This window comes from Phodopus roborovskii, unplaced genomic scaffold (genome assembly GCF_943737965.1).
Source record: "Phodopus roborovskii unplaced genomic scaffold, PHOROB, whole genome shotgun sequence".
Taxonomy (NCBI): Eukaryota; Metazoa; Chordata; class Mammalia; order Rodentia; family Cricetidae; genus Phodopus; species Phodopus roborovskii.
The window spans coordinates 1830704-1854359 of record NW_026126459.1 but is presented as its reverse complement, the minus strand read 5'-3'; the positions used below and the strand labels follow the sequence as shown (position 1 = coordinate 1854359).

The window sequence follows — 23656 nt, the reverse complement described above, 5'->3', positions numbered from 1 at the left end:
ATAACCCCTTAAGCAGCTCTTGTTAGGTATTCTGTCACAACAGAAAACAAGTAACTAATACAATTAGAAAAATAAAAGTTAAAACCTTAATAGAGGGGTAGGATCCAGTGCAACTCAGTGGGAGACCATATGTTTAACATACAAGAGTCCCACTAGGCATTGGTGGCACATGCTTTTAGTCCCAGCACTGGGGAGGTAGAGGCAAGGGGATCTCTATGAGTTCGTGGCCAGCCTGGTCTACAGATCTAGTTCCAAGACAGCTTCCAAAGCAATACAGAGAAACCTTGTCTGGAAAACAAACAACATACAAGAGTCCTTGGGTTGAATTGTCAGCAAAGAGTGTGTTTGCATATGGAAGATTGGAGATCCATCTTAGGAGCCATCCACCTTGATGTTTCCTTACTTGTTTTTTGAAAAGGCTCATTGGAACTTGATGCTTGCCAGTTAGACCAGTCTGGCTGGCCATGAAAGACTTAAACTAGCAAAGAAATGAAATGGAGCCCAAATAATTGAAATGAAGGGCAATCTGACCCAGAAAGCTATCCAAGGCCACTGTGACTTAGCTCCTGGAATTTGCTAACCACTGGCCCTGAGATAGCAGGGTACCAAGAATTCACATTGTCCCTTCTTTCAGTGAGTCAGCAGGTGGTAAATATGGTCCTTAAGAAACAAAGAGATAGCTGCAACTTCGGTTTGCCCAGACAAGATTAATTAGCACACCCCAAGGCCCTAAGGTCTGCTGACCCTAGAGTCAAGTACTCAATAGACTGAGGGTCACACTCCACTCCCTAAGCTTGTGGGCTTTGTCTTTAAAAACGCCTGTGCCTGGAGAATGATGCTTCTCTCTAGCCTGCATGCTGAGGGAACCCATTTGCACAAACATTCATTAAATCTTACATGTTGCATCAACTGGACTGGCCATTGAGTTCTTGGGGGTACCGACCGAAACTAGGAGACTCCTCATTTTGAGGGTCTTGCAGCCAGAGGCCTGGGGAATCTGTCCTGTCTCACCTTTCCTTGTGTTGGGATTACTATCACACTCAGCCATATTTATTTACATGGGTAATAGGGACCAAACTCAGATCCTCAAGGGTGTGCAGCACTTTGACTGCTGCACCTCTCTAGCCGTAGAATAACTCGTTTTCCAAAAACGCTTATACCAAGTGTGGGCAATTAAAAGCAGCAATTGGAACAGTTGTACACTCCTGAGTCTAAGGATGTGCTGATGAAGAAACATGATAGAAAGGCTGGCGATTCCTTAAGCAGTTAAACATATTACTATAGCACAAACCCAAGCAGCCGGTGTCGGGCTGATGGGTTCTGGAACTGGAACGAGGGAGCGCTCCTGGCTGCCTGACCACCAAGGAAATCGCTAGAAGGCAAGCAAGAGCTTGGCGGAAATGGCCAAAGCCCCCCTCAAGCAGAGGGGGCGAGGCGGGGAGGCACTCGTATTTAGAGGAACTGGACACCCGCTTCCGCCGCTTCCTCAGAGCAGGCGCGGTCCCTGTCATGGCGCCGTCTCTCTAGGCAACGCAGAGGCCTAGGCTCTCAGTGGCCCGCATCGCAGGCCAGGAGCCCTGGACCAAGAAAAGCCAGAGGCGAGTCAGGGACAATCCAACCCTCAGACGTGGTTGGGGGTGGGGGGTGGGGACAGGGGCGGGGCCCCCTGGGATTGACGACTGCGCAGACCAGGCGGGACGGCCCCTTTGTCTTAGGGAGCTGAGGCAGCCGCCGCAGGGCGAAAGGTTGCGGTCGATGGTGAGTGGCGTTCTGTCGGATGCGCGGGACCCTCTCTTTGATCCGCACCCAAGCTCCGCGTCCTCACGTGCGCCAGTCCCTCCCCCGAAGGATGGCTGCAGCCCGGATGCTGACCCCAGGCCGCACCCTCCGTCCTAGGACCCTCCCTAGGACTTCCCTGGACCCCTCACGGTGGCTCCCGCTAGCCTGGGTCGGGATGGATGTGCAGAAGGTTTCTTAGTGGCTAATTAATTTGCTTTAGCTTGGGATGTGGATGAGGTTTTGTTTGGTTTAAAAAAAAAAAAAAAAAAACCACCGCTTCCCACACGGCCCTGGTAGTCCTGGGTCCTTAAGATCCTCCACCATAACCGTGGCTACCGTCAGGGCCACTGTACAGGGTTTTAAGTCACTTGCACGGTCTTAGCGGCCGCGCACAGACCCTTGCAGCATCCTGTTTCCTGTCAAAGTACAGGTGCCCAGTTCCACATAACCCAGCTTCTTCTTGAATTTATTTCTCTGCTGATGCTTTCTTGTTTGTTACTTTGCAAAAATCCCCTTTTAGTGGGTGACAACAACTTCTCTAATGCGGCATTTCCTTGTTTAATTTTTATTTTATGTGTATTTATGTGTTTTGTCTGCCTGTATATCTGTATAGTGCGCGCATACCTGGTGGCAACGGAAGCTAGAAGAGGGCACCGGGTCCCGGCTGTGAGCAGTCACGTAGGTGCTGGGAATCGAATATAGGTCCTCTGGAGAACATGTGTTCTTAACTGTGGCGCCATCTCGCCGGTTTGTATTTAAATTTTAACAGAAAGTGATATTGCCGGGAAAGGAGGATGGTTCAGTTGAACACCTGAATCAGGATCACCAGAACTCACTTTTTAAAAAACCGAATGTGCTGACGAATGTTGTTATCCCCAGCTCCCGGGAGGAGATAACAGATCCCTGGAACTCACTACCTTACTTGAGTCACAGCCTAATAAGAGACCCTGTTGCCTCCCAGGTGAAAGGCTTCTGATGAATGACACCTGAGGTTGTCCTCTGGGCTCCAAGTGCTTGCCGGTGTGTGGGTACACACACACTGGAAAAATATAGACAATTCCCTTGTATGTGGGAGGTGACGTACTCTCTAAGGCCGGAGGACTTGGTGCGCACTGAGCCATCTTCCTCGTGCACAAGAATTCTTTTAAATGTCTGCAGTGCCCTGTCCGTGAACGATGTCCCAGTGCACGATGACACTGGGAGCTGTTTCCTGTGTATCTTCCTAGAATAATTGGAAGCAAGTACTACTGCTGGTGCATGCTCATACTTTTTTGTTATCAATAGAAAAGGAAAGCTCCGCTGGAGAGATGGCTCAGTGGTTTAGAGCACTGGCTGCTCTTCCAGAGGACCTGAGTTCAGTCCTCAGCAACCACATAATGGCTCACAGCCATCTGTAATAGAATCTGATGCCCTCTTAAGGCATACATGCAGAGCACTCATACATAAAATATGAATAAATAAAAAGGAAAGCTCCACTGTGCTATACTACCTACTAGACAGGCACTTCTGTTTAAAGCTGTGTGGACATCAGTTCTGTCACTTTGCACACTGGGATTTCCTTGTGGGGGACAAAGAAGCAGAATGAGGGTACTAGTGAGCCACCTTGCCACCATATATGGAGCCAGTTCCTTGGGCATTCTTGACGTAAAGATGGTTCCATTTCCATTCTCAATTTTTACTGGTGAGGGTAAAATCTCTGTATTTGGCTTTTAGCTGTTTGTATTCTCATTCAGATTAACCAGCAGGTGTACTTTTTCCGGTTTGTTTTCAAGACAGCTTTGAAGCCTGTCCTGGAACTTGGTCTGTAGACCAGGCTGGCCTTGAACTCAGAGATCTGCCTCCTGAGTGCTGGGATTAAAGGTGTGTACCACCCACGCCCAGAGCGTGTGTTCTTTTGTGTGTGTTAAAACACACACTTCTTATGTGTCTTTTTACACCATCCACAATATCTTCTTTAGTTTTGTTTTATTTGTTTGTTTTTCACTTATTTTTGGTTTTTTGAGGCAAAGTTTCTCTGTGTAGCAGCCCTAGCTGTCCTGGAACCCACTTTGTAGACCAGGTTGTCCTTGAATGCACAGAGATCCACCTGCCTCTGCCTCCTGAGTGTTGGGTTTAAAGGCATATGCCACCAACAACTAGATGTTTTTGTTTTATGGGCAAATACTTTCCATTAAAGTATTTTGGCTTATTGCTATGTTTTAAAGGGCTTCCTTATTTCAAGATTATTTTCTAAATAATCTGGTTTTGTCTGTTACTCTTTTTTAAATAATGTATTTATTTTATTGCATTGGTGTTTTGTCTGCATGTATGTCAGTGTGAGGGTATTGATCTCCTGGAATTGGAGTTACAGACAGTTGTGAGTTGCCATGTGGATGCTGGGAATTGAACTCAGATCCTCTGGAAGAGCAGCCAGTGCTCTTAACCACTGTGCCACCTCTTCACCTTGTCTGGTACTTGTAAAATGTTGGTTCTACGTGGAATTTTAGAATTTTATAATACAGGTTCACTTCTTCCCCTAAATCATAACCATTGCTAACAGTGTCCACTATATCAAATAATTTATCTTTCAGTTTACTTGAAAATATACCTGTGTCAAACACTAAATTCTTCCCTATGTTTAGGGCTATTTGGGGAGGGTTGTTGTTAGATTTATTATGTGTGTATGGGTGTTTTGTCTGCACGCATGTGTATAGTTCCTAAGGAGGTCAGAAGAGGGCGTCAGATCCCCTAGAACTGGAATTACAGATGGTTATGGGCCTCCATATGGGTGCTGGGATTTGAAGAGCAGCCATTTCCTCAGCCCCACTTTTGGGACTTTAGGGTGGTTTTGATATGCATAAGGTTTCTTGCTGGTTGGTTAATTCTGGTTTGGCTTGGTGTGTGATGACCTTTTGTTTGGTAAAATAAACTCAGTCTTTAAAACAAAAACAAGTTTGTTTAATACACTACTGTAGAGAGTTGTTATTTGCTCTTAGCTCTTTGGTCTTTTGTTCTTTGGGGGCCTGCCACCCAGCTCCCAAATGAATCACACATGGGGGCTTACATGGGGGCTTATTCTTAATCATAAACGCTGGTCCTTTGCTTGGCTTGTTTCTAACCAGCTTTTCTTAAATTACGAATCTCCCTCTCACACACACACACACACACACACACACACACACACACACACACACCTTTTGCCACTGAGCTTTTACTTTTCTATTTCTGTATACCTTACTTTCACTCTTACTCCGTGGGTGGCTGGCCCGCCAATGTCCTCCTCTCCTTGTTCTGTCTTGTTTCTTCTCTTCTTCCCACATTTCTCCTTCTATTTATGCTCTCTGCCTGTCACCCCATCCCACCCCCATCCTTTCTCCTGCCTCACTATTGGCCATTCAGCTCTTAATTAGACCATGAGGTGTTCCAAATAGGCAAAGAATCACAGCTTCATAGAGTTAAACAAATGCAACATAAACAAAAGCAACACATCTTTACATCATTTAAACAAATGTTCCACAGCATAAACACATGCAACACATCTTAAAATAAAATATTCCTCAACACACTGCAAAGCACGAGTGAGTGTGACAGGAAAGGAACTCGTTGAATATAGTGATAGACTATGGGCAGCCAGACTGGTCAGTGATGATCCTGGCTGGTTAAGAGAAGTCACATTGTTTGCAATTTCTCACTGTGCAAATAAGGGCAATCTGGTATAGAGTTGCAGGTAATTTCATTTGGCTGTTCCATTGTTTGGCAAAATAGAGCCGTGACTTTCAGGTTTGAGGATGTTTTCTGGTCAAGGCTTTTACTGGAAATGTTTCTGCTCTCTCACTCACACTTTTTGTGTGGTTTGTTTGGTTTCATTTGAGACATGATCCCTGTGTAGCCCCAGCTGGCCCAGAACTCTTCAGATGGTCTTCACCTCCATTACAGCTTGATTTGTTTTCTTTTAAAATCTCTTTGTCTTTGATCACTTTTAATAGTTTGTTAGAAAGTGTATGAAGATTAAATTTTAATTTTTACCAAAATACTTATTAATCATCTTTCTTTCCAGTAATGTGAATCTCTCCTCTAAACTGTGCTCTTGTTTCTGTTTCTGAGCTGTTTATTCTTCCCTTACCTCTCCTACTTCCTGTGTTTTGTTTGAAACAGTTGTACTATGTAGCATATATAGCAGCTTAGAACTCACTAGGTAGTCTCATGTTAGCAGTCTGCCCATCTCAGCTTCCCAAGTGCTAGGATCACAGGTGTGTACCAACACACCTGGCTATATCTAAGCTGGTTATTCTTGTCTGGGTCCATGTGTCTCCTGTTAGCTAGTTTGGCCCTGTGGCTGGTGACTCTCCTTTTCTAGTGTCTCTGAGATGTCCCTGTGTTTGTTGAGTCTTCCAAATGAATATGAAAGCATTTAATTATGAGGCCCCATACCCCTATAATCCTCAACAAAAATCTCCCATCAATTGATGTTGTGAATAAAGTGCACAAATTAGCATTACTGTGAGTTGTGTCTGTTTTTTCATGTCTTGGACCAAGTGTCACTTGGTGTGTAGGAGAACTATCAGATAGATAGAGAGACGGAGAGATACATAGACAGACAGATCTATCTGTATGACCATTTACTTGGGGAAATTTGCAAGTATTGTGTTTTTGTACTCAGAGTTAGCTTTTTATGCAAAAGCTGCTTCCGTTCCAGAAAGCCTACTATGAATATGAAAAGAAAGTGGTTTTATAAGAGTTGACTAAGGAAAGGCAAGTGGGTTTGGTCGACATTCTCACATCTGACACCAAACTAGACTAAGGAATGTTCCTGTCCAAATATGTCTCCATTTTCAGTGTCCTCTAGAAGAACAAGCATGCAAGCTGTGGCACAATAAGATCTTTAGGAATTCCAAAACTACTGTTGGATGTTGTAGAATACTTAAGATGTGGTACATTTATTTATATTGTGGATATTTGTTTAATGATGCAAAGATGTGTTGCTTTGTTTTATATTGCATTTATTTAACTCTGTGAAATTGTGTTATTTTGTCTGTCTAAAACACCTGAATGGTCTAAGAAGTAGCTGAATGGCCAATGGCTAGGCAGGGCTGCCAGGCAGAGAATAAGTAGGAGGAGAGGATCGAGAAAAGGAGGCGAGGAGAACACCAGTGGCTAGCCACACAGCTAGCCACGGAGTTAGAAGGAAAGACTAAAAAGCCCACAGGCAAGAGATAGATGGGATAATTTAAGTTAGAAAAGCTTGCTAGAAATAAGTCAAGCTAAAGCCAACTAAGAATAAGTCTCCATGTATTTGAGTGTCAGACCCCAAAAAGAGAGAGAAACAAAACAAAAACAAAGAAACAAAACTATAGTTAGACTTGTCAGACAGCCAACCACAAAATGATGACATGAAGATTATTATTAATTATAAAAGCTTGGCTTTTAGCTTAGGCTTGTTCCCAACTAACTCTTACAACAAATTAACCTTAACCTGTTTCTATTAATCTTCATTCTGCCATATGGCTTTTTACCTCTCCATTCTATATGTTCAACTCCCTCTGGATCTCCCTGGTGTCTCTCCCTCTCTTCCCAGAATCTCACTTAACCTCTTCTGCCTAGTTATTGACCATTCAGATCTTTATTAAACTAATCAGGTGTCTTAGGCAGGCAAGGCAAAAGAGCAACACATTTTTACACAATTTTCTCAAATATTCTGGCAACAAAAACAAATGATTGGTTTCTGATTTAGCTTACAAAATAAAAAGGTGATAACAGCTGATGTTATTGGTGCAGGCCTTAATTACAGCATTCAGGAAGCAGAGGCAGGAGGATTTCTGAGTTCAAGACCAGGCTGGTCTATGAAGCAAGTTCCAGAACAGCCAGGGCTACATGTACAGAGAAACCCTAACCCTGTCTCCAAAAATAAAAACAAACAAAAAAGATAGTAAACCTAAATTCGAAATTCTTCATGCATGCAAGATGAGAGCAGTTCCCCTCAAACATACTTGGCAAAACATATATCAATATATTATGGCTTGTACCAGTTTTCATTAAGTGATTTTTTGCTTCTGAGATCATTGATCTATTTCTCTTTTGTGTTATTCCTTTGGAATGTTTTTTTGGTTTGTTTTAAGATTTCTTCATGCTGACACCTTTTTGACTGCTGGGTTTGTGGAGTCTTTCTTTATTCAGTACTGGTAACTCCCAATAATGCTGTTTATGTTTGCCAGAGTGTTAGCAGTGGCCTAGCGCTGATCCTCAGACACCATTTCCAAATTCTGTGGCAGTGATTCCATCTCTGTATTAGTCCTATAACCTTTACAGGGTTTGTTTTGAGCTATTCTTTGAATTTTAGAAAAATATCCACATCGCTGGAGAGATGGCTCAGCAGTTAAGAGCACTGGCCATTCTTCCAGAGGTCCTGAGTTCAATTCCCAACAACCACATGATGTCTCACAACTATCTCTAATGAGATCTAGTGCCCTCTTCTGATCTGCAGGCATACATGCAGACAGAGCACTGTACACATGATAAATAAATCTTTTTTTTAAAAAAATCCATATTAGGGGGCTGGAGAGGTGGCTCAGAGGCTAAGAGCCTTTTAACACTGCTTGTGCTTCCAGAGGTCCTGAGTTCAATTCCCAGCAACCACATGGTGGCTCACAATCTTCTATAATGATCTGGTGCTGTCTTCTGGCCTGCAGGCATGCATGCTGGCAGAACACCATATGCAAAATAAATAATATCCATATTATTCTCCTTTCTGTCTGAATTCCTGTGTCTTACAGAACAAAGCAGGGAGTTTTGTAGACCTCAGGATCTTAGAGAGAATGGGAAGCTAATTAAAAACTAGTTTCCAGTACCCCAGATAACCCTGCGTCCCTGCTTTATGAGCATGCAAGCTGTAGGTTGAGGCCACAGTCTTTGCTTGGTTTTTGCAAAGGAGACAAGATTTTTGTCTTCTGAAGTGGAAGTAAGGGAAAATTTAAAAGTAGATTGTGCTACTTTTGAAGTTTATTTTGTTCAAACTTAGCACACTATAACCATATTTTGTGGTGTTCTTTGTAGGTGGAAGTTTCTGTCCTGCCAGCAGCTCCCAAATAAACAGACTGAGGCTTATATTAACTACTGATGCTCAGTCAATAACTCAGGCTTGTTACTAGCTAACTCTTACATCTTAAATGAGCCCATATTTCTTGTCTGTGCCCTGCCACATAGCTTAGTACATTTTCTCAGTACAGTATATACTCATCTTGTTTCTTCCTGCATCTGCTGGCAATGTCTCTGACACCGCCCTTCTTCCTAAGCATCCTTAATGTGGCTTTCCTGCCTAACCTTATCCTGTTCAGCCATTGACCAGTCAGCTTCTTTATTAAACCAATCACAGCCACAAATCTTCCCAAATGTACAAAAGAATTATTCCACAGCAGTTATTTTTTACTGAACAGTATGCAGAGGTCATCCCTAGCTAGAGATGTAATGTCACCTTTGGGTTTTGAATTGCTCTAAGGCTTATGCCTACTGGCAGTCTATTCTTTTCCTCTTCTTCTCTTTCTCTTCTTCTTCTCCCTCTCTCTCTCTCTCCTCCCCTCTCTCCCTCTCTCTCTCTCTCTCTCTCTCTCTCTCACTGTCTCACACACGCACACGCACACACACACACACACACACACACACACACACACACACATCCTCTGACAACTTAGTGTCCTGAAGTTTTCCCAGTATGTGAATCTAATCAGCTTGAGCAATAACATCTTGTCCAGCATTAGCAAACTTGGGCCAGGCCTGTGCGGAGTGCTTCTTCATGCCATCTCTGTGAGACCCCCCAGTGCATCTTAGTGTGTTGTCTGTATTCATGTGCACTGTCTGGTGGCCTAGTATAGCATAAATCTTTCTGGCAGATGTGTGATGACATTTGCTGTGGCACTGTCATTGAATCTGTGTCCACACCTGATTTGGTCTCTATAGGTCACTCACTAAAGGCCTGCCTGATTTGCTTTCATGTTGTTGGATGACCGTCTTCAGGAAGCAAGTGGAAAACTCCACATCCCTTGGTTTATTGTACCACAGGGTTTGAAGTGTGACGTCACTGTCGCTTTAATTTTACCCATTTATTCTACAAGTATACCACTACTTCTGGTTTTTCTGGGCCTCATTGTTGGTCTGCTGGTGCGACAGCAGGGTAGTTTAGGAGATGGAGAGAACAGAGGCCTCCCTTTGGGGTGAAGAAAGTATGAGCCAATGAGTTAGGGTCTATTAGTCTCTGAAGGTCACAAGTTACAACAGTCAAGAGGCAGCAGTTTCCGAGTCAGTCCTAAGAGCCTGGGAACCTGTCAGAAGGTCTGAATGCAGGTTCTCTGTGTTTTCATCACCCAGGTGTCGTCCGGACTATAGGCCAAATAGTCCTTTGTCAGGCTTTCAGGGAGCCAGTGTTGCTCATTCAGTGAAGGTCAATTCCTCAGGTGAGTGAGGATGGGAATATCACCCAAGCAAATGATGGGTTTGGTGATGGAGGGAGGCTCTCTGAGGAGGCCTCACTGAGGGAGAGTAGTGCCCAATAGACTGGCAGTGTACCTACTGCCTGCAGTAGAAAATGACCAAGCACTGACATTGGATTTTACCATAGGGAGACCAAAGGAATCTCTACCAAGGGTTGCTGCAGGGACCAGCTTAGGCTTAGGTGACATCGTGTAAACACAGTACTCCTCTGAAAAGAAGGGGTGAGGAATGGTAGACAACTGGGCAGGGTTGCCTGAAGGACAAGAAAGGCTGGTCTGGCTGCTGCCAGAGGCCTAGGGCTGAGCGCTATATATTTAACCATAGCCACCTGGATCCAAATATTGCCAAATAAGGGTGGCTTCCCACTGAACTGAGTTCTAAAGCCTGTTATCGTTTGTTATACTTATTTATTTAGTGCAGGGTGAGGGTACACGGGCATGTAGAAGACAACTTGTGAAAGTTGTTTCTCTCCTCTCACCATGTGGGTCCCAAGAGTGGACTTGAGTCCTCAGCTATGTTGCTGACCCCCACCACACAGTCATGATGCTCACCTATTTTTTTATTTTTATTTTATTTTATTTTGAGACAAGGTCTCACTATGTAGCTCAACCTGGTCTTTTACTGAGGACCCTTTTACCTCCACCTTTCTTGAATAGCTGGAATCACAAGTGGGAGGAGCCATGTTTAGCTTCCATTTCACTATTGAAGAGCCATATAATCTTGTTCCTCATTTCTCTTGGTATCATCTGCTATGGGTTGCAGGCTTGGCTCTGTCTCACTATTGTAGAAGACAGCCCATCTGCTATAGGAGATCTCTCAGATCCACTCTTTCCCCAGCCATTTAATTGTGTTAAACATCTGTTTATCCTGGTGTGTCCTCAGCACCCACCCACCACCAAGTGCTCCCTTCTCATTTGAGACATCTTTCAAGTCTCAGACACTACGTCACTCCAGACTCTGTTTCGCCACAATAACTACTGCTCAGACTTGTGTTGCCATTACCTAGGTTGAGGAGTTGCCTCATCAGAGCACCAGAGGATATCTAAGACTAACTAAGTGCCTGCGCCTGGGGTTTTCCACAGAAGTTTGGGTCTCAAGTAGATGATCCACTTCCACTTTGGAGGGGGTACTTCTTGGGAGACAGTGTGGTTTAATGCCTATAGGTCCCATATGAATGCCTTGTGGGCCCTGCAGAAGGACTGTCTTTGTGAACAAGCAAGACCATAGACCAGAGCAAAGGTGAGCCAGTCTGCAACCAGAGCCAATCCATGGGATCCCAATGGCCTAGGGAGTGAAGTGTTAGAACTTTAAGCCCTTGAGAAACAATAGGTATATGCTTAGAAATCTTTATCACTTTTTTTTAAAAAAATCATTTATTTTCATGTGTATGTGTATGTTCCTAAATGAGCTCATGTACACTACATGTAACAGCCCATAGAAGGCAGAAGAAAGCATCTGATCCCCTAGAGCTGGAGTTGAGCACAAACCTCCTGAGTCCTGTTCAAAAGTAGCAAGGACTCTTGATGCTAAGTCCCTGAGCTATCTCTCCAATCCTACTTATCTTAAAAAAAAAAAAAAAAGAAAAAGAAAGAAAGAAAAAGAAAAAGAAAAAAAAGTTGGGGGATGGGGATGATAAGCCGTTCCTGGCCTAGAACTCATTATGTGTGTAGTAGGCTTTCTCTTGAGCCACTAACCAGCTCCCAAATCATGACACAGAGGTTTATTATTAGTTATGAATGCTCAGCCTTGGTAGCTTTTATAACTTAACCTGTTTCTCTTCATTTACATTTTGCCTCAGGGCTTTTTACCTTTCTTTGTGTATGTCTTGCTTTCCTGATGTTGCTATGGCTGGCTGACTGGCAGGCAGCTGCCTGGTTTCTAGCCCTAGGCATGTCCTTCTCTTTCTCTTCTCCTTTGCCTAGATTTCTCCTCCTTATTTTCTCTGCCCACAGCCCCACCTATCCTTTCACTGCCTAGCTATTGTCCATTCAGCACTTTACTAGACCAATCAGGTGCCTTGGGCAGGCAAGGTGAAACAAATACAACACATCTTTACATAATTAAACAAATGCAGCAGAAACAAATGTAACACACCTTCACATGGTGAAAGTGATATTCCCCAACATAAACAAATGTAACATATCTTTACATAGTTAAAATAATATTCTACAACAATGTAGACCAGTCTGCCCTCTAACCCACAAAGATATAATAGTCTCTGGCTCCTGTTATTATTTTTCAAGTGAAACTTTGGTTGATGAAGCCTACTAGATGGGACCAGCCCAGGAACCATATGTTTGCTCAGGACTCTGCCATAGAGAATACCAGTGTGAGCCTAGGGAGACAGGACAAAGCAGCTGTGTCAGTTTCTTGGATCTCACTTCAGCATGCCTTTCATTGACTTTATCAGACAAGGGATACCCAGGGATGTCAGGGTCTATCTATCGAACTGGACTCTTATGTGTCCTCTTTTCTTTCTCAGCCCCACAGGATCCTCTGATTCCTCTTGTCCTCACAGACCCAAGAAACCAAGATGGCAGCCACTGGACTTCTGCCACTGCCAGCAGGACCTCAGGTGAGGGCTCCCAAAAGCTTATTCAGTGGCTTAGCCAAAGCTCCTGCAGTTCCGTCTGTGCCCAAGCAGTCCAAGTATCACTGCCTCTCCTGAACTCCATCACTTCTTCCTATTGATGTCACGTGACTCTAAGGGCCACCACCAGTCTCCCATGTCACGCATACCACCTGGAGTTACTCAAAACCGGTTCCTTCCAGGTCAAGGTGACCTTCGAGGATGTGGCTGTTCTGCTGTCTCAGGAGGAGTGGGCCCGCCTGGGCCCTGCTCAGCGGGGCCTCTATAGAAATGTGATGATGGAGACCTATGGGAATGTGGTCTCTTTGGGTAAGACTCCTGGAGGGTTCCATCTGTGTGTCTCTGTGCCCCGGACTCATGGGGGTTTCCCAGGGAAAGCAGCTGCTGAAAAGAGGGGGACTCAGGGCAGACTGATCCTGAGGCTTGGTATCACCAAGTGCTCAGCTCCAAGAGGATGGAAGTCTTATCCTTTTTCCTGTGCCTGCATGGAGCATGGATTAAGGGAGTATCTTGGCAAATAGTGTATAATCCAGGGACTTCCCCTCCCTCCCCCCCAACCTCATGAGCAGGACTCCCAGGATCCAAGCCTGTTGTGATCTCCCAGCTGGAGCGAGGAGAAGATCCATGGGTCCTGGATGGGCAGGAAACTAAGCAAAGCCAGAGCCTGGGAAGTGGCCACTCAGGTGAGTAAAGAGTCCAGCTCCTGCTTTCACTGAAGATGTGATCTGGTTCCTAAGGGGTCACTGATGGAAGACGTTTCCATTGGTCAGGGGAGGGTCCTTCATTCCTCCCTTCCTCCCCTCACAATGTCCACAGACCAGGAGGTCCTGGGCCAGGCAGTGGTTCACAGAAGGAAGTGTAGGTAGGGTGGGAAGGGGAAGCTAGGTGGGGTGGCAAACCTTGTGACAAAGGAGAGAGGAGAGGGTAGCTGATCTGTGGACAGGCAAGGGAAAGACCATAGTTGTTTTTGTTCTGGTTTGGGTTATTATTTTTTTTAAGGCAGCCCTTGTAGGTATCGTAGACTGGTACTGAATTCAGCCCTCTTGCCTTAACCTCTCAAGTGCTGTGATTATAGGCATGTACCACCCACCACCCCCACTAATGTTAACCTTTTCATTTTGTGTTTGTTGTTTCAGAATGGAAAACCAAGGAAGAAAACCAAAACTTGAGCTTACAGCCATTGATTTCAGATGAAAAAACAGTGATTCTGGAAGAAACACCATTGAAGAAGGCTAATGAACATCACAAAACTGAGCAGAACTTCAGCCCAAGTCCAAGCCCTGATGGCCCCCATAATGTCCAGGGATCAAATCCTAATATACCAATTGCTAGACAACAAGTGGCTCCTAGCGTCGAGAGACCCTACATGTGCATTGAGTGTGGAAAGTGCTTCGGTAGGAGCTCGCATCTCCTTCAGCATCAGCGAATACACACTGGTGAGAAGCCCTATGTGTGCCATGTGTGTGGGAAGGCCTTCAGCCAGAGTTCTGTCCTTAGTAAGCACAGGCGGATCCACACAGGTGAAAAGCCCTATGAGTGTAATGAATGTGGCAAAGCCTTTAGAGTGAGCTCAGACCTTGCCCAGCACCACAAGATACACACAGGAGAGAAGCCTCATGAATGTCTAGAATGTGGGAAGGCATTCACTCAGCTGTCACACCTCATCCAGCATCAGCGAATCCACACAGGGGAGAGGCCATATGTGTGTCCCTTGTGTGGGAAAGCCTTCAACCATAGCACTGTCCTAAGGAGCCACCAGAGAGTGCACACTGGGGAGAAGCCTCATGGGTGCAGTGAGTGTGGGAAGACCTTCAGTGTGAAGAGGACATTGCTACAGCACCAGCGGGTCCACACTGGGGAGAAACCCTACTCATGCAGTGAGTGTGGCAAGGCCTTCAGTGACCGCTCTGTGCTCATTCAACATCACAATGTGCACACTGGGGAAAAGCCATATGAGTGTAGTGAGTGTGGCAAGACCTTTAGCCACCGCTCCACCCTGATGAATCATGAGAGGATTCACACTGAGGAGAAACCCTACGCATGCTATGAGTGTGGGAAAGCCTTTGTTCAGCACTCGCACCTCATCCAGCACCAGAGAGTCCACACCGGAGAGAAACCCTACGTGTGCAGTGAGTGTGGACATGCTTTTAGTGCACGCAGGTCCCTGATCCAGCATGAGAGAATTCACACAGGCGAGAAACCCTTTCAGTGCACAGAGTGTGGCAAAGCGTTCAGCCTGAAGGCAACTCTCATTGTGCACCTGAGGACCCACACGGGCGAGAAGCCCTATGAGTGCAATAGCTGTGGCAAAGCCTTCAGCCAGTACTCAGTACTCATCCAGCACCAGAGGATCCACACAGGAGAGAAACCCTATGAGTGTGGGGAGTGTGGACGTGCCTTCAACCAGCATGGGCACCTAATTCAGCATCAGAAAGTACACAAGAAGCTGTGATCCATGGCTGTCAGATGCCCAGTTTAGAACGTGACCAGTTTTCCTCCCAGGAAGTTCAGTTAAATCTGAGGACCTTTCCTTCCTAGCGAAAACGTTCTACAAATGTTACTTCATGACTTTGCTAATTGTATTGAATCATTCTAATACTGTATTTAAATTTACTTTTGGGTTTGTTTTGGGGGGACATCTTGAAACAAGGTGTCTGTGTAGGCCTGGCTGTCTTAGAACTCCCTCTATAGACCAGGATGGCCTCCAACTGTCTCTGCCTTCATGCTAGGGGATTAAAGGCCTGTGCCAACACCACATGACTCTTGGTGTTCTTACAAAAACACTTAAAATACTATGTGGAAAAAAATTTTAAAAAAAATTGTTAAATTTTATTAAAAAATTTAATATTAAAAAAAAATCAGGCTGGAGAGACAGCTCAGTAATTAAGAGCAATGGCTGTTCTTCCAGAGGTCCATTCAATTCCCAGAAACCACAAGGTGGCTCACAAACATCTGTAAAGAGATCTGGTGCCCTCTTCTGGCCTGCAAGGATAATTGTACATAATAAATCATTTTTAAAAAAACCTTGGGCCAGAAATTTTCAGTGGATAAACCTTGATAACCTGAATTTGCTTTCTAGAACCTACATGCTTTGGAAAGAACTACTCCCACAAGTTGTCCCACAAGACATCTATGTGAGTTCCAAACACATGAGTGTGTGATATGCACACAAAATTGATTTTAAATGTCTGAAATGGTAGCTCTGAGTTTGGAAAAATAGAAACATTAGTGAGAATTTACGTAAACTAAAAAAAAAAAAAAAACTGGTATCTGTCCTAGGGTTTCTATTGTCCTGAAAAAAACAGCATAACCAAAGCAATTTAGAAGAAATGTTTTATTTCACTTCCACATAGGAAGTCACAGGCCACGGAGTAACAACATTGCTTACTTGCTTGCTCCTCCTGGCTGTTTTCTGTTCAGGTAGGATCCACTCACCTGTTGATCATCCCATGGCACCAGCATCTCCAAAATGCTAGGTGCTCTTGAACTCTAACCTTGCCATACAGTGCCAAGCCTGTTTGTCTCTAGGATCCCTTCAATTAGAGGCTGCACCTTCACTGGTCTCTCATAGTGCCAAGCCTCAGCTTGAAACCACACAAGCCTTCAAAACCTATTACCTATTACTTTCAATTGCCTGCTTCTGGACCACAGCTTCTGAATGCTAAACCTGAGGAAATTCTGATTTCAGCTCAATGACATTGATCCCCCACCCTACCCCCCCCCCCACAGAAGTGGCTTAAGGACTTGCTCAGTTCTTTACAGCCCAGGAGTAGCACTGCCTATAATGGGCTGTACTCTCCCATGTCAATCATAAATCAAGAAAATGCTTAGCAGATTTGCCTATAGACAATCACATGCAGGCACTCTTTTAATTGGGTCCCTATCCCCAAGATTCTAGCTTATGTCAAGAAAAAAAAGTGCCCGATATGATTTTCTGACCCTCTAGTGAAAATTCAACTCATGGGACAAATGGCTCAGTGGGTTGTTTGCCACCAAGCTTGACAACCTGAGTGCAATCACCAGAACCCACATGGTGGACAGAGGGAGCACCTAGTCCTCTGACATCCACACTCCTCCATGGTATGCACCTGCACACAAACATGTACAACAGAAACAAGCCACCCACCCAAATTCCAGGCCCAGCATGTCATGTTCAAGTCCTTCCTAGGGGGCCAACTTCTGACCCTGAACACTTGGGTGTTTTTCCTGTAGTATCTTCCACTCCCTGTACCAAGGTGCTCCATGACAGGGATCCCCTCCCCAAAATAAACTTAGGCTCATACAACCTTTTAGCCAAAGGACATCATACTTTATTATTAGTTCCTGAGTTCTAGTTCTCTTTCTCTTGCACAGTTTTGGTTCCACGTAGTCGCCCAGTCCGACGGGCAGCAATGAGACCCACTTTGCGACCAGCAGGGGCATCTCTTCGGATAGTGGATGGTTTGCCAATGTGCTGGTGGTTACCACCTCCAAAGGGATGCTCTACAGGCTGTAGAGAGAATGAGGTTAGAGTGAGTTATCCTCACCTACCTGGGGCAGACAGTGGCAGAATCTACTCTACTGCCTAGGGCCTCCCCAATATAGCTCCTAGCTGGAATACTACCCCATCCACCGTGCGCAGTCACTTACATTCATGGCCACACCCCGTACACGTGGCCAGCAGTTCCTCTTTGCCTTGTACTTGTGGTAGGCACGGCCAGCCTTTAAGATAGGTTTGTCAATTCTACCTCCACCGGCCACAACACCTGCAAAAACACAACACCTCTGAGATATGAAAAGCCCTCCAGCCTCAAAGAAATGTACCAATCAAGAGCCTGTGCACTCCAGCAGGTTTCACTCATAAAACCCCTTAGACCCTGCAATCATTTACATTGACAGGCAAGCTGAAGACTGCTGCATTAAGCAAAATGTTGGCTCTGCCCAAATTCCCAGGGTTGCACTTCCTCAACATTCAGAATCAGGACATGTCATTCATCTTAAGACACCTCCCATAAAAAAAAAAAAAAAAAAAAAAAAAAAAGGCAAACTCCATGGATTGAAGCAAGGCATCCTCTTGGAATCTATGCAACCATGAGTTTAGCAGATTGCAAAAATGTTACCAAGTCACCCAACAAGAGTTCTGACTCATGTCCCGTTTCACGGACTTGGGCATCCTTCTCTAAAAACAACTAGACACAAGGACAAGATTGCTAGGTTAAGGCACAACATACAAAACTCCAAATGGCTTAATCTTTTGCTAACTTTTATTTTATGCATATGGATGCATGTACAAACCTACATGTATGTCTGTATACATGTGTGCAGGGCCCATAAGACAGAATCAGATCCCCTGGGACTAGAGCTACAGTGGTAGGTAACCTGGGAAAAGAACCTGGGTTCTCTGGAAGAGCAACGAGTGCTTTTAATCGCTGAGCTATCATCTCTACAGGCCATGCTGTAACAAAAGCACATAGTAGGTACTGTACCACTCTACAATTCAATTTATCCTGTGTTCAAAGAGCATACCCCCAAGAACAAGTAAATAAGGAATCAGGTTCTAGGGCCTCGGCCTAGCAGCTGACACTTCATATGGTGACCAACTAGTCTTCAGGGTTCCACTAGTTTCTGAGACTCACCAACAACAGCTCTGTTGGCAGAGGAAATAACCTTCTTAGACCCTGAAGGCAGCTTCACTCGAGTCTTCTTGGTCTCAGGGTTGTGGGAGATGACTGTGGCATAGTTCCCGGAGGCTCGTGCCAGCTTGCCCCTGTCCCCAGGCTTCTCCTCCAGACAACACACGATAGTACCTTCAGGCATGGTGCCCACGGGCAAAACATTGCCAATATTTAGCTGGGCTGTCAAGAGAAGTGGAAAAGCGACCAATAGCAATGCGAGCCCACACCGCTCCCGCTATAGAGCACAGCCCTTCCTTCCCAGCCTGAGGCTCACCCTTCTTGCCGCAGTACACAAACTGCCCAGTGTGGATTCCCTCTGCGGCGATGAACAGCTCCGTCCGCTTCTTAAACCGGTAGGGATCACGAAAGACCACTTTAGCGAGGGGGGCGCCGCGACCGGGGTCATGAATGATATCCTACAGGTAAAGATGGCATGATCATAAGGCCTGCTCGAGGCGCCCTGTTCCCAGCCTGCTGCTCCCGCCGAAGCCCTCATACCTTGACGATACCCTTAATATAGCCGTGCCGCTCAGCGAAGTCCACAGCACGAAGGCGCGCGGCGCCCTTACGGTGTTTCACGTGAGCTCTGAAGACAGAACCGGCGCCTTTCCTCTGCCCTCGGATCACACGGCCCATGGCGGCGAGTCTAGAAAGGGGTCACATTCAGCGTTCAATAGGAAAATACCAAGCTCCTGACAGCTCCCAAGACCGATAACACCGCCATCCCTCCCTCCCTGTCTTGGATGAGTGGATCAAGAAGCATGGCAGACCACCGAGTTGCTCACGGTGGAGGATGGCAGTGGATAGTTTCAAACTCGCAGCAACCAAAGAACAACCTACCTGCCAGCAAGCCCGGCCGAAAGAGGAAATACTCGGCGGCAAGCAGCAGCCTTATCTTCCGGGGCGGGGCAACACATCCCCTTCCGCGGCGCGATGCCTGTTGGGATTTGTAGTCACCTGCGGGTGCCATTTGTCTCTTTCCTACTAGTGGCACTGAGACTTACACTTACCTAGGTGCCCTGGGGAGAGGCAGACTCTGAGGAAACTAACTCAGGAGTCTTATGGAGGGCAAGTGGGCGGCGGCGGCGGCTTCCAGAGGTGGAAGTATTTGTCCAGGGCCACACAGAACTGAGGCTGAGAATACGAGATTCTGAGCTTGGCTCAGACAAGTACTTCCATGGAAGAAGGAGTTTGGCTGTGCAGACACGGGAAACCCAGAGCTTTGCACAAGTAGATTGGGAACTGGAAGCCTAGCGGTGGTGCATGCCATTAATACCAGCACTCCGGAGGGCAGAGGCAGGTAGAGTTCAAGGGCAGCCTGTCTGGTCTAGAGAGCATGTTCAAAGGACTGCCAGAGCTACACAAAAACACTCTGCCTTGAAAGACAAACAAACGAAAGGAAGAAAAAAGATTTAGGTGGCAGAAGGCCACTTGCTGAGTCCTCAAGAAATCTGGCAAAGAAGCCAAAAAAGTCTTCTCCTCTGCTTACAATTAGGACAAAGATGTTAGGCAACGACTCTGGAGAGTAAAGGGGAGCAAAGAACGAGACAAGAGTATCTACTTGGCAAGAAAGTGACTCCTAGATGTCTTTGGTGGCATAGAGGCTTCAAAGAGAGGGTCTTCATTTAAGTGAACCCTGACAGTAGGCAATGCTGTAAAGGTAGAGACAGAGAGGGAGGTAAATGAGGGTTCAGGGTTCCAGTGGTAATAGAGGCTCCTAGTCAGAACTGGAAGAACAGGGCGCCTCGAGCAGGCCTTATGATCATGCCATCTTTACCTGTAGGATATCATTCAGGACCCCGGTCATAATGAGATAATGAGGAAGGGGCATCCATATGCCAGGTGGTCCGGCACACTGAGAAGGGGGAGGGACACCCAGAGTCACCTGCAGGGGCCTCATAGACCTACATCACCTTACAGTGGTGGCTAATTTGGGTGACGATGGCAAGCATTGGGGGACTCAGGGATTGGTCTCATCTCTCTGCTATTAGGTTCTGTTTCTGCCGGTGAGCATGACCCCTCATTTAAGCCATAGTCAGCTAATCTTTAGACGTAATTTTAAAAACCACTTGTGTATTTCCTTTTAGTATCACTCCCTGTGTCGTGGATTCACTCTTGTTTGCTAATAAGATTCATCTAAATAGTGGTTCAAGCTAGAATGTTTGTTCTGTATTGTCATATCTCCTATCTCTCTCTCTCTAACTTCCAGAGACAAGTTTTCTTTGTGTAGCCTTGGCTGTCCTGGAATTCACTCTGTAGACCAGGCTGGCCTCAAACTCAGATATCTGCCTGCCTCTGTCTCCACCACCACCTGGCACAAAGACACTCAAGATATGCCCAGCGCTTCCAAACTTCCCATGGAGAGATGAGGGTAAAAGTACTATGCTAGTACAGTGGATACATTCAAAAGTAATGAATGAATCATTACACTGAGTAGTAGCTTTACTTCACTGGCAGCCGTTGTACCAGCTGATGCCTCTGCAGAGTACACATCAATCTACCTCCTATGTCTGCATAGACACCAAATGTTCAGAGACCATCCTGTGACCCATCTTGTCATGATGGCCCACCTTCCAAACATAACTGTTCTCACCTGACTGGGCTCTATTAATTGTCACAAGCTTTATTCGTTGGTCACTGTTTTAGATTCATTATTTTGAGTACGAATGTTTTGCCTGAAGGTATGTGTGTACCACATATGAGCCTGATGTCCTGGTGTTGGACACCCCTGCAATTGGAGTTACAGAAGGTTGTGAGCCACCATGTGGGTGCTGGGAATTGAACCTAAGTCCTCTGCAAGAACAGTAAGTGCTCTTAACTGCTGAGCCAATCTTCCAGCCCTATACTCATGTTTTAATGTTTAAAATATGCACTTAATATTATATATACTAAACATTATAAATACATATTTAGTATTTATAATGTCTCCCCCTTTACCTCCCCACTAGGATATCAGCTTCAGGAAGGCAGGAGTTTAAGGCAAAAAGAAAATAACATGTGCACAACAAAGCATAGGACTTGTGAAACCAAAGAAGCAGAGTGCTCAGGTCAGGCTGAGCAACCTTGTTGTTGATTGCAACAGGTCCTTATCTGGGCCCTAGATCTCCACATGTCCAACAGCTGGGGAAAGAACCAGTATAAGGGTTAACACCCAAATAGAAGAACATGTTTTTAATAGTTGTTTTACTTCTTAGTTTAAAACTTAACTTCACTATGTAACCCAAGCTGACCTTACATTTACCATTCTCCAGCCTGAGCCTTCCAAGTGTTGAGATTATAAATGTCACTGTTCCCATAGTTCACTCATAAAAACAAACCAAACCAGAAAGTCACACCTGTCTTTTCCCTAAAAAAAAAAAAAAAAAAAAAAAAAAATCCTTATATGCAGGCCCTCAGTTGAGTTGGCCTCATGCCCAGTGGGACTGCAAGTTATTGGTACCAGTTTCAGCACCCACAACACCAGGGTTCAGTCCTGTAGTTTGCGCTCACACTTTTTCTCCAGTTCCGCCATCTCTTTAAGGACCAAGGCAACACTGTACCGCAGCTCCTGGAATTTGGCCACGGGAACCTCGAAACGATGTGCAGTTCCATCGGTGAGCTTCAGCTGCATGAGAACACTCGGCTGCAGAGAGCGGGACTGAGTACTTGTGGAGATGGCCACATCCACCCGCCATCGGAAGTAAGATATGTGGGGCAGCCAGGACGCCTGCTGTTGGGCCACTGAGTCGAGAAGAGGGCGCTGACTCCCAAATACCAAACTGGCCAAATCTCCAATCAGATCCCGAGGGATGCCAAGCTCCTGGAGCTCATCCTGGAAGGCTTCTGGCTTCAGACTGCCAGGGGGCCGCCGGAGTGCTTGCTGGAGTAGTGTGTGTATGCCTGCTAACAGGACGGCCAGACGCTCGTCTGACAGGTTGGCACTGGCCCCAAGATGCTGCACGGCTTCTCTGCAGTCTTTCCCATGCAGGGCCCCAACCACAAGCTTCAGCAACTTTCTGAAGGTGCTCTTGTCCAAGTCCCTCATGAGCTGAGCCACTGCCGCCACTTGTGGAGAGGGCTGGGCTCCCAGGAAACTGACCCGGCCACTGTGACTGTCTGCTGGATGGTGCAGGTACGGAGCTGCAGTCCCCAAAGCAGACATTCTTGCTTCCCCTTTCCTGATCAGTCCGAAGAAGAGGTCCTAACCACAGCTGCCTGGAGACAGGAAGGAGAGACAAGTGACTCCCTGGTCAGGAGCTCCATGAACCAAAATATGACCGTCTATGTGCGGCCCCATCCGCCTGTCACTGTCCACATGAACTACCAACTGGGATGCGTGCTTGGAAGGTGGCGCTGAGACCGTATGGCAAAGGAACCCACCTGAGTTTAGGAGAAGGGAGGCCTCCCAGTTGGCAGGGGGAAAACAAAACAAAACAAAACAAAAAACCAAGAACCAGAAGCGCACGCCTAAGTCCTACGTAAGCAGTATTAGAGAATTTGGACAACGCAGCTGAGGCCCCTCCCCTACTCAATCCCGAATCCTAAAATCACAGCTCTGGAAAACCTAATCTCACATTACAAATATAATCCAATCCTTTAAAGCTCTCAGCACCTGGAAGAAGCTGTCTGTTAGTAGCTTGCGGCGGCTGCAAAAGCAGAAAGCTGGCCGGGCCTCCGGAAAGGCCCACAGATACTTCCGGGACACTCTAGGATAGCACGATGGAAGCCCTCTATGATTCCCGGATTCGCGCGCATGCGCCGGAGGGCTGCGGGACTCCGGCGTGTCTTCTGACTCTTAAAGCTTGCTCTTCTATAGAAGAGGAAGCAGAAATCAAAGGTTTATTTAGCTTCCGGAATCGGATTCAAAGCTGCAGCTATTCAGCGCATAGGCAGTCTAGTGTGAGGGGCACACGCTAGAATCGTTGTAGCTGGTGCTACCGAATTGCATATTTTAAAATAGATGAGCCAGATGGCGACGCACGTCTTTAAAATCAGCTCTCGGGCCGGGTCTGGTGGCGTATGCCTTTAATCTCAGCATTTGGATTTCTGTGAGTTCAAGGTCTGCCTGCTTTACCGAGTGATTTCCAGTACAGCCAGGACTCGCACAGAGGAACCCTGTCTTGAAAAAACAAAATAGCAACAAAAACAACACGTGGGAGTACACGCAGACAGATCTGTATGAGTTCTAGACCAG

At 46.0% G+C, this 23656-nt stretch overlaps 3 protein-coding genes across 3 annotated transcripts; 1 reads left to right on the top strand and 2 right to left on the bottom strand.

The window, feature by feature from the left end:
- Window positions 1–1645: 1645 nt before the first annotated feature.
- Znf250 (zinc finger protein 250) lies at window positions 1646–15534 on the top strand. Its single transcript, XM_051189259.1, has 5 exons — window positions 1646–1758; window positions 12722–12814; window positions 13012–13138; window positions 13399–13512; window positions 13966–15534. Exons 2-5 carry the CDS (start codon window positions 12773–12775, stop codon window positions 15279–15281), a joined length of 1599 nt encoding a protein of 532 aa, XP_051045216.1. The 5' UTR covers window positions 1646–1758; window positions 12722–12772; the 3' UTR covers window positions 15282–15534.
- Window positions 15535–17122: 1588 nt separating this feature from the next.
- Window positions 17123–19158, bottom strand: Rpl8 (ribosomal protein L8). Its single transcript, XM_051189290.1, has 5 exons — window positions 18982–19158; window positions 18758–18899; window positions 18445–18663; window positions 17459–17574; window positions 17123–17318 (listed from the first exon to the last, which is right to left on the bottom strand). Exons 1-5 carry the CDS (start codon window positions 19117–19119, stop codon window positions 17160–17162), a joined length of 774 nt encoding a protein of 257 aa, XP_051045247.1. The 5' UTR covers window positions 19120–19158; the 3' UTR covers window positions 17123–17159.
- Window positions 19159–21639: 2481 nt separating this feature from the next.
- On the bottom strand, window positions 21640–23082 carry Commd5 (COMM domain containing 5). The gene is made up of 2 exons (XM_051189291.1): window positions 22843–23082; window positions 21640–22677 (listed from the first exon to the last, which is right to left on the bottom strand). Exon 2 carries the CDS (start codon window positions 22622–22624, stop codon window positions 21950–21952), a length of 675 nt encoding a protein of 224 aa, XP_051045248.1. The 5' UTR covers window positions 22625–22677; window positions 22843–23082; the 3' UTR covers window positions 21640–21949.
- Window positions 23083–23656: the final 574 nt, after the last annotated feature.